Genomic DNA, 11,232 nt, shown 5'->3' on the forward strand with positions numbered 1-11,232 from the left:
TAGTCTTACTGTCCATACAAATCTCCCTCCCCTTCCTGATTCTCTCATAGTTCACAGCCTCATCTACCTCTTGTGGCAATGAGTTCCTCAGTCTAATTAGGCACTGAGTGAAGAAAATTCTTTTTTTGTCTGTTTTGAATTTGCCACATTTCCATTTAATTGAATGTCCACTTGATCTTGTGTTATGAGACAGGGAGAACACAGTCTTAATCTATTCTATACGAGAAAGTATTTTACAGACTTTTCTCATGTCCCCTCTAATTCATCTCAGTTGTACGGTAACAATCCCAGTCTTTTCAACCTCTCTTATTATGAGAGTTTCCTCGGGACTTTGAATCTTCTAATTGCCCCTGCCTGTACCCCTCTAGTTCTGCAATATCCTGTGTGACAGGGGAGCCCAGTACTACACAGAGGAGTCTAGAGGAGGGTGAAACATTGACTGACTGATCTCATGACATTGTATTTTCCATATAATTCTACATTGCACTCCTCCTGGATCCCAATATTTTGTTCAATTTCTGTCTGTGCTTGCACTGTGAGCAGGGTTTCACAGAGCTGTGTACCATGACACCCAGGTCCCTGTCCTCAGTTCCTACAGTTAAATTAGAACCTTGTTAGATGTTTGAGAAGTTCAAACTTTTCCCTCCAATGGGTATACACGCTGCAGGTATCTACATTCAAGTTCATCTGCCATCATGCTGCCCATTCACGTGGCTTGGTGATCTCCCTCTGAGAACGTCTCTGGACTTGACTGTGACCTAAATAATTTGGTGCCATCTGTAAATGTTTGCAACTCACTGCTCACCTCCCTTTCTAGATTGGTAATAACTACAAAATATTTACTGTACTATTTATAATAAAGCATGTAACCCACCTCACTGTGTTTCCCTATCATTACAGGCACCTTGAGCATTTCTGAGCCCGATCGATGCATCGACCATCTCATGGCAGGAATCAACCTCACAAACTCTGTCCCTTCAACATTCATCCTAATAGGCATCCCTGGCCTGGAAGCTGAGCATCTCTGGATTTCCATCCCTTTCTCTATGTTCTACCTTATTGGAATTTTGGGAAATTTCATGCTTCTGTTTGTTGTAGGCAAAGATCAAACCCTGCACAAGCCAATGTACCTGCTGCTCTGCATGCTGGCGCTCACAGACATTGGCACAACTACCTCCATTATGCCAAAGGCACTGTTTATATTTTGGTTCAATTTGAAAATTATTACTGTGGGTGGCTGTCTCACCCAGATGTTCTTCCTTCATTCAGTTTCCATTATGCACTCAGCCGTCCTCATGGCAATGGCCTTTGATCGCTATGTTGCCATATGTAACCCTCTGAGATACGCCACCATCCTCACCAATGCACGAATAGCTATATTAGGGCTAGTATGTTTGTTAAGAGCTGTTCTCTTAGCTCTTCCCTTGCCCATGCTCCTGAGCAGGCAGCCATTCTGTGCTAACCGCATTATCTCCCACACACACTGCGAGCACATAGCTGTGGTGAAGATGTCATGTGCGGACACCACTGTCAACAGGACATATGGTTTGATGATGGCCTTTGTAGTCATGGGGTCAGACCTGACGCTCATTGCCCTGTCCTACAGTCTGATCACCAGGGCCGTCCTCAGAATCTCCTCCAAGACAGCCCACCAGAAAGCCCTTAACACCTGCACAGCCCACATCTGTGTGATGCTGACGTCTTATACGTCAGTCCTCTTCACCACTCTGACACACCGGTTTGGTCAGGGCATCGCTCCCCATATTCACATCATCTTGGCTGACCTCTCCTTCCTTGTCCCCCCCATGCTCAACCCTATCATTTATGGGGTCAAAACCAAAGAGCTTCGGGACAAAGTGGTGAAATACACCTGCAGAAGGTGATCAGCTGGGGCCACTGAATTTAAACCTGCCAGACAAGCGGGGGAAAGGAGATCTCCCGGTTAACCAAGGGTGCTCTCTCCTACTTTCGCTGTTCTCAGAAATGTGGAAGTTCACAGTCTGAGAAGTTCCTCACACCTAACATTTTATCACTCCATCACCAAGCTCTTTTCTCTCTGTTGCTAAGTTCACTGTCTCTGACCATCACCTGATCTCTTGCTGCATCACCTGTCAGCTCCCAGCCCCACCCACCCTGTCACTTGGCCTTTCCATGACTTCCAGACCACCAGAGGATACTGCAGCTTTCTGATGCAAGGTAGCTTTCCATTAGACCCTGTGTAAACAGGGTTCTTGATCAGTTTGATTAACTGAAGCTATACTTTCTGATAGCCAAAGAAAAAGAAAACAAGTACAATGCTGAACTTATGATATGTATCATTTGTGAACAAAATATGCCTGATTTTTCTGCATCCAATCCTTCAGAAAGCCTGGATGATAAACCAAACGTTTCAGTTGGAAAATTCTGATACAGGAAAGTTAATGCAGGAATTGAGGACATTCTACTAGAGCTTGTTGGTAAGAGTTATGAAACTGTGTTTTTGAGAACTGCACTGCTGTGACATCAACTTTGAGCCAAATAACTTACTGCCGTGTGCAGTCGATTTTGGAGTCGCTTTCAGCTGCAACTTTCAAAATACACTCTAACTGTTCCTGTTGTCGAAGATGTCAAAAGTAGGTATCGAGATTTCATCTTGGTGTTTGTGAAAGATTGCCACCAAACATCCAGGTGATTGAATTGCTTGCAGTGCTAAGTCCTATTGTGATCAGCCCTTCCAGCCCTGAAGGGGTTGGAAAAGCCCTGCAGAGGGCTGGGGCTGTAAAGGGGCAAACCCCCGGCTGATTGGGGAAGTGGCTGCAGCTGGGACCATGCCCCAAACTGAGCCACTCAGCCTTATAAGAAGGCCAGGATAGCCAGAGCAGAGGAGTCTCCCTCTGACAGGAGAGAGAGACAGGCCTGGCTGCACGGAGCTCACCCGGGGACCTAGAGTAAGGAAGGGCTGGGGAAGGGCACCGGGGTCTGGGAGGGACACGGGGGCCAACGACAGGCAGGACACCTGGCCTGCAGAGGGCGCTCCGGACGCTAGGTGAGCTAATTCCTGGAGTAACCAGCAGTAGGCGCCACAGGGGTGAGTCCACGCCTGATCACATATGGTGGAGAATGCGGGTAGGAACGGTCCACCCCTGACACAAGAGGCCAGAGCAAGGACAGAGGGATTTTGCCTAGAGACTTTGGAAGGGGACAATGGAACCCCTGTACACTGGGGTATATTTTGCAGAGGCCCCAGGGGTTAACTCTGGTTGGGGACAGGCGCCAGCACCCTGGACGAAGGGGACTGATGACCCACAGAGACTATGGGAGGTGCAGTGGGCCCTCCACAAGCAGTTGGGCCAGCTGGTGGACAAGCAGCGGGCCCTGACAAGTATCCTCCGGCAGGAGTGGCAGAGGAGGAAGACGTGTTATACCTGCGGAAGGCAGGGAGATGTAAAAAGGGATTGTCCCTATTGGGACGGGGGCAGGGCGCCTCGCCCCAAAGAGAGACAGGGACAAGTCCCACAGCTAACCCGCTGGGTGAGGGGACCCAGGCGGCTGAGGAGATGTTGGGCCTGTGGGCGACAAGGGCACCTGCAGAGGGCGTGCCCAGGCCCAAGGCCATGGGTCCAGGTCAGCCCCAGTGAGGGGGTGGGACCCCAGAAGGACCCCGAAAGGTCCAAGGTAGCCAAGAGGCATGGAGCCTGTTGGGGCTGCCGTGAACTGGGCCACATAAAGTGGCACTGCCCCCTCAGGGGAGCTGAGGTGAGGGCAATGGAGGTGCCTGGAGATCCGGAAGGGTTGAAGAGTGAGGAAGCGGTGAAGGTGACACCCAAGACGGAGGGGACCCCGCGGGAGGTCGGGACCCAGACCGCCGCTGGGCAGGTCTTCAGCCAGGGAATAGAGACAGAGCGGGCTCAGCAAGAGGCCGGGACCCAGGCTGGTGTGGAGACGGTTGCCATGGGGACCCAGACCCAGAAGGAAGAGGGCCTGGGGGACTCGGGTCTACGGGCGCGGCTGGAGGCTGCGGAAGAGGCCCACCGGACGGCGGAGGCGGAGCTCCGAAAGGCCCGCCAGGAAAGGGAAGGTCTGTCCCGGAAATTAAAGGAGTCCGAAGAGAAGCAAGCGTGGCTGGCCGGACACCTCCGGGCTGCACAAGCTAGGGGACCCCCCTTCCCCTGGGCGTGGGATCGTGAGGGGTGTGTGTGTAGCGGGGTGAACACCCGCTCCAGCCCTGAAGGGGTTGGAAAAGCCATGCAGAGGGCTGGAGCTGTAAAGGGGCAAAACCACGGCTGACTGGGGAAGTGGCTGCAGCTGGGGCCATGCCCCAAACTGAGCCACTCAGCCTTATAAGAAGGCCAGGATAGCCAGAGCAGAGGAGTCTCCCTCTGACAGGAGAGAGAGACAGGTCTGGCTGCAGAGAGCTCACCCGGGGACCTAGAGTAAGGCGGGGCTGGGAAGCCCTAGGCCAGCAACTCCCCAGGCTGCAGGTCCTGGTCCTAGGCCCAAATAGGTATTGGGGTTGCACAGGGGCAACCTGAGGGTGGGTAAAGGCAGCCAGTCCAAACCCCTTGTTGCCGGTGCTGATTGGCTGATAGACTGCAGTCTGCCCCAGGGCGCGGGGACTAGATGGTGACTGGCAGTAGCCACGACTGAGGCGACATTGGCATAGGGGGTGGGGGTTCCCCTGGGTGGGGAGACCCAGAGAGAGAGTGGGATACTGCCAGGGGGGCAGCGCCCAAGCCAAGGGCACCGGGGTCCGGGAGGGACACGGGGGCCAACGACAGGCGGGACACCTGGCCTGCAGAGAGCGCTCTGGACGCTGGGTGAGCTAATTCCTGGAGTAACCAGAAGGAGGCACCGCAGGGGTGAGTCCACGCCTGGTCACAAGGATATTAGCCAAGAGGTTCAGGGACACAACCTCATGCGCTGGGTGCCTTAGCCTCTGACTTCCAAATGCTGGGATCCCTCGATAATTTCCCTGTTCTGTTCTTTCCCTCTGAAGCACCTGGCACTTGCCACTGTGAGAAGACAGGGTACTGGACTAGATGGATCATTGATATGACCCAATGTGCCCAGTTTTATGTTATTTTCTGAGTCTCCTTTTTCTTCTCTGGGTGGTGGACCTCATACTTCCTTCACTACCTCAAACGGTCCCTGCCATTGAGCCAGTAATTTGAACTGCACGCTTTGTAGTAACAATAACACTCAATCACCCAATTTGAACAGTCACAGCTGTGCTCCTTTGTTATAGGCCTTCTCTTGTACCTGTTGTGAATTTATTAAATTATTCTACCAAACACGCATAAAGACGTGGCGTGATTTCTTTAGTTGAAGAATGTATCGGACTATGTTCATTGCCTGGGGTCTTTGCTCTTCCACGTTTCTCCAAAAAGGTCTGGAAAGCCTCGAGGTTGCTTTCCAGATAGCAGTTCAAAGGGAGAAAAATTGACTACTTGATTAGGGTTGCCAGCATCTGTTTTTTTACCAGAATGCCTTGTTAAAAAGGGACCATGGCGGCTCTGGTCAGCACTGCCAAGTGGGCCATTAAAAGTCTGGTCAATGGCGCAGTTGAGGCCAGGGGTTAAGGCAGACTCCTGTCCTGCCCTAGCTCTGCACAGTTCTCAGGAGTGGCCAACAGATCCTTACAGCCCCTTGGCACTTGGGTGACCTGGGAGGCTCCGCAAGCTGCCCCAGCCCGAGTGCTGTCTCTGCAGATCATATTGGCTGGGAACCACGACCAATAGGAACTTCTGGGGCAGTGCCTGCGGGGATGAGGGCACCTCCTACACCCTTTCCAACACCATGCCCCAGGCCCAAGCCCTCTCCTGCATCCCAAACCTCTCATCCCTGACTCCACCCTAGAGCCCACACCCCCACCCAACTCCCTACCCAGCCCAGAGCCCTCTCTTGTACCACAAACCCCTTATCCCCAGCCCCACCCAAGAGCCCAAATCCCCAGCAGGAGTCCTCACTCCCTCCCACACCCCAACTCCCTGCCCCAGCCGAGAGCCCTTTCCCACACCCCAGACCCCTCATTCCTGTCCCCACCCCAGAACCTGCACCCCCAGCTGGAGCCCTCACCCCCTCCCACATTTCACTACCCCAGCCCAGTGAAAGTGAGTAAGGGTTTGGAGCAACGGAGCAAATGGGGCCAGGGCCTTGGAGAATGGGTGAAGAGGGGCGGGGCCTCAGAGAAGGGGTGGGATAGGGGTGGGACCTTGGGGAAGGAGTGAGGCAGGGGTGTTCAGTTTTGTGCCATTAGAACCCTAGGCTTGAGGCACCTCCCTCATAGCAAAAAGAGGGCAGGGGAAGAGTTAGTACCAGTGTTTGCGATCCAAGGCTACAAACTTCTTTAACATTGCCATCAAAGTTCTGTGAAATCGCTCTACCAACCCATCAGTTTGGCAATGGTAGATAAATGTTCCGAATGTCTTTACCCTCAGTAGATTGTACAGTACTTTAATTAGTTGTAAAGTGAAGTTAGGTCAGTCAACAATAAGGATTTCTCAGGGTATTACCACCTGGGAAAATAATTTCATAAGCTCATTTGTGATGGTAGGTGCACTGGTGGAGCACAAGGGAATGGCTTTGAGGTATGCAGTGCATAGTCAAGAATAATGAGGATATCTTTATCCCTCATAGCACTCTTCTCTGGTGGCCACACAAAGTCCATGCCTATCCTTTCAAATAGGTTATCAACATGGGAGAATGGGATGAGAGGGGTTTTAGGTACTCCCTAGGACTAGTCAGTGTAGCAAAGAGAGAGCCTGGAGCATGGGGTCTGGTACAAAACCTGAGGCCTGAACAAGAGTCTGTGAACCAAAGCCATGTCATGTATTAAAGCAGATGCTCACAAGTTCACTAAGGAGGTGGCCCAGGACCGAAGCCTGAGTCCCGCTTCCTGGGGCTGAAGCCCGAGCCACCTGGCATTGCCACTTACTGCCCCCCCCTCAAATATTCCTCCATGCCCTATGTTGAAAAAGATTGTTTATGACCAACAGCTGGGCAGATGGTTACCAGTACCAGTGAAGACTCAGGTACAGTACACTTAATGCACAGTAATTTATTTGAGAAACAAGCATACAAGCAGTCACATGGTATAAATCTGTGATAAATTAAATGTTTGGGTGGGGGGTAAGCTCCCTTTGATGGACACCCAGCCAGCCTGTTAGCTGAGAAATCCCTCTTGGTGGCTGTTCTCTACTTGCTTTACCTGTAAAGGGTTAAAAAGTCCCCTAGGTAAAGAAGAAAAAAGTGGGCACCTGAGTGACTGGGAAGGGTAGAACTTTATAAAATTGGGAAAGAAACTTTCCCTTTCGCTGTCGTTCTCTCTGAGCTGAAGAGACAGGCAGCAGGAATGCTGTGTACAGTTTGAGCCAGATATAAAAACCATCAGATCAGATCTAGAACTATTTTTAACAACCCAACTATGTAAGTCAATTAGGAATGTTTAGGAAGATGTGATTAGGTTTACTTCTGTTTGTTTTTTAAGGCTTGTGGACTCATCTGTGCTAACCCCAGATGCTTTTGTTTGCTTATAACCTTAAAGCTGAACCTCCAAGAAAGCTATTTTGGGTGCTTAATTTTTGGAATTTCTCTTTTAAAATCTAGCAAAAGCCTAAGTTCCAGATGTAATTTTTAAATAAAATTTACCATTTTTAAAAACAGAATTGGATTCTTGGGGTCCTAAGAGGTTTGTGAATGTTGCTTGATTAGTTGGTAACTATCTTTCTCAGCTCTTCCCTGGGGTGTGCGTGAGAAAGGGCTTGTAGCCTGATTTAGGGTGTACTGATAATATTACTTTGGATAATATGGGAATTTAATTTATTAATTTAATTTTATTTAATTTAATTTGTTAATAATGTTAATAATACTTAATCATTAATATTAATTAGTATGGGTCTTGGGCTTGCCAATCTTTTTGATCAGAAGATAAAAGTTCTTGTCCTGAATCAGGCTTCACAGCATTTACAAAGGGACCCTCAGGGGTATGACAGGAAGCTCACACTGAGACAGATATAGTCTTAAAGACTTCTTATTAAAATCAATAATAGTAAGTAAATGTTAAAATACCCAGAGTTACAAAGTTACAATTGCATTACTGCTATTCAAAAGATACATATGATAATATAGTATTATATGCAGCAAAGCTTTGGTTAATATATTCACACCCATCCTTGATAACCTGGTAGTAAGAGACACAGGAACAGCTTTGTGGTTCAGGTTTCTCAATTCTTGAGTGAGGGATGCAGTGCTTAGAAAATGCTAAGAGCTATCAAAGCTGACTAGGGTTTACTTGACTAACTTAAACTTAAATCAAAACCTAATAAACAAAGAATAAAACTTAGGGAAAACCAAGCTTAGCCTAGTTCCCTTGAAATTTAAAGTTTAAGAAGAATAGCCTACTAATAGTAGCAGTCATCATAGATAGATAGAATAGATAGATAGAGTAGAAATAGAATGTAAGTGAGAAAATGGAGTAAAGTGAGAAAATTGAGCCCTCTAGCGAGGTGGGTTACCTCTTTTATAGGGCAAGTGCTGGAAATCCTTCCTCCTATGCCCAAATTTCATTCCTCATCCGCAAAATGTTAGGGTACGCTTACTCCATAGGCTACTATGTATGTGCATATTGATGACATGTACCTACTGTGACAAAGTTCCTCCTCTATCTTGGTGGGTCCTGCGCTTATTGGCGGATTTTCTTGCCTCAGAGATTCACCATGTGGGTTGGGGAACAGCCCAGAGACCTTCCCCTCTGGGAGAACCCACAGTCCAGGTCAATTGGGAGGTTTGGGGGGAACCCGGGCCCGCCCTCTACTCCGGGTTCCAGCCCAGGGCCCTGTGGACCGCAGCTGTCTATAGTGCCTCCTGTAACAGCTGCATGACAGCTACAACTCCCTGGGCTACTTCCCCATGGACTCCTCCAAACACCTTCCTTATTCTCACCACAGGACCTTCCTCCTGGTGTCTGATAACGCTTGTGCTCCTCAGTCCTCCAGCAACACACCCTCTCACTCTCAGCTCCTTGCACCTCTTGCTCCCAGCTCCTCACACTCGCACCACAAACTGAAGTGAGCTCCTTTTTAAAACCCAGGTGCCCTGATAAGCCTGCCTTAATTGATTCTAGAAGCTTCTTCTTAATTGGCTCCAGGTGTCCTAATTAGCCTGTCTGCCTTAACTGGTTCTAGCAGGTTCCTGATTACTCTAGTGCAGCCCCTGCTCTGGTCACTCAGGGAACAGAAAACTACTCATCCAGTGACCAGTATATTTGCCCTCTACCAGACGCCTGTACCCCACTGGTCTGGGTCTGTCACACTACGTACATATGTTCCCTTGTGGTGTACCTGTTAAATTTGTAGGTACAACACTGAAAACCCCCTTATGCTATTCTCCATTGTTTATTGGTCTAGATAAAAGGTTATAGACATAGGCGTGGGTACTTATCTATTTAGGTAACAAGCTATAGGTCAACTTTGCTTTCTGAGTAAAAGATCTTAATATAGATATGTTAACTTTGCTTTAGCTTAACATACAGGATATGACCTGTAGATCTCTTGCATTACAGCCAAACTTACTTTAATATGAATCTATTAACCTATTACAATAAACCAAATACTTAAACTATAAGAAAAAATATATATACACAAGCAAGCAGGTTAGTCCTATAGGCTACAGGCTTGAGGGTACCACACATGGAGGAATTCCCAAGTGCTCCTTCCTGGGTCCAAGGGGAGGTTTTTTTGCATTTGGGTGGAGGCAGCGTTTCCCAAGCCAAGATCAGAGAAAAGCTGTAACCTTGGGAGTTTAATACAAGCCTGGCATGGCAAGTATTAATTTTTAAAATCCTTTGCAGGCCCCCACCTTCTGTACTCAAAGTGACAGAGTGGGGATTCAGCCTTGACACGGTGTCAGAGCGGTGGGATCATTTTGAACCAGAAGCACAGACCTCAGGATTTTAAACGGACACATTTTTCCTTTTGGCTGCTTGAAAACCAAGGAGTTTTTTTCTTTTCTTTTCTTTGCTGCCTGACGGGGAAACAGGCACGCCAAAAGATTAGCCTGCAAAGCCAGGGAGTCCAACAAGCAGTTTTTTTTATTTTCTAGCTTCATGGCAATGAAATAATTAGGCTAGAGTAGGGCACCCTCTGCATGAGGTTGAGGTCGGGCACGGAAACCCTAGAGCAACCAGTCTTCCCAAAGCGGCACACCATGGAGAAGACAGACCCAGATTAAGCCCAGACATCCCGCTCCATGATGGAAATGAAGAGAGGGGATGGGGACTGGGAACGTCCCAGGAGGGAAGGGTCAACCCTCCCCTGACAAAGATGCAGGTGCCAAGCTCGAGGGATGCCCTTAATCCAGACCAAGTTCTGACTGTGGAAGGCAGGGATTTCTTTCTAGAGATGATGTGCTTGGAAGCGGAGGACAAAAGAGAGGTGAAGCACTTGGAGTTGGAAGCGGAGGAGAGGAGAGAGGTGAAGCGCTTGGAGTTGGAAGCAGAGGAGAGGAGAGAGGTGAAGCGCTTGGAGGTGGAAATGCAGGCAAAGTGCTTGTAGGCAGAATTAGCGCTGAAGCGCTTAGAGCTGGAAAGGGCTAATCTGGGTCCACCAGGTAACCCTAACAGTCCTTCTCCAGGTACTGCGCCTCAGTCCAAGAAATTCCCCACATACAAAGTAGGCAATGATACAGAGGCCTTCTTAGAAAATTTCAAAAGAGCCTGTGTTAGGTACAACACCCCTATAGACCAGTATATTGGGAAGCTGAGGCCGCAACTCAGTGGATCCTTAGCAGAGGTGGCAGCTGAAATGCCTAAAGAACACATGAATGAGTACAACCTTTTTAAACAAAAGGTCAGAATTAGAATGAGGCTGATACCTGAGCATGCCCGTTGGTGGTTCAGAGCCCTAAGGTGGAAACCAGACATGGCATTTTCCCAACACGCCTATCACATTGTTAAAAATTGGGATGCCTGGATATCAGGTGCAAGTGTTAAATCTCTGGAAGATCTGTCTCTCCTAATGCAAATAGAGCAGTTCTTAGAGGGTGTTCCTGAGGAAATAGAAAGGTACATCCTAGATGCGAAACCCAAAACTATAATTGAGGTGGGGGGAGATCGGAAACAAATGTGTAGAGGTGGCGGAGAAAAAGAAAGTTAGTAGCAGTTGGTGCAGATACCAGAAGGGGCAACCCGAGATGACACCCCACCATTGGGGTCAGCCCAAAGCCCCACCTCACAAGGAGGAGCCCTCCACACAGCCA

The 11,232-nt window shown here is 48.9% G+C and overlaps 1 protein-coding gene across 1 annotated transcript; it reads left to right on the forward strand.

Annotated features, from left to right (window-relative positions):
* The first annotated feature begins 944 nt into the window (after positions 1-944).
* Positions 945-1,883, forward strand: LOC135874149 (olfactory receptor 52P1-like). The gene has a single exon (XM_065398879.1). The coding sequence runs from the start codon at positions 945-947 to the stop codon at positions 1,881-1,883; it is 939 nt and encodes a 312-aa protein (XP_065254951.1).
* Positions 1,884-11,232: the final 9,349 nt, after the last annotated feature.

Source organism: Emys orbicularis, chromosome 1 (assembly GCF_028017835.1).
Source record: "Emys orbicularis isolate rEmyOrb1 chromosome 1, rEmyOrb1.hap1, whole genome shotgun sequence".
NCBI classification, from domain to species: domain Eukaryota; kingdom Metazoa; phylum Chordata; order Testudines; family Emydidae; genus Emys; species Emys orbicularis.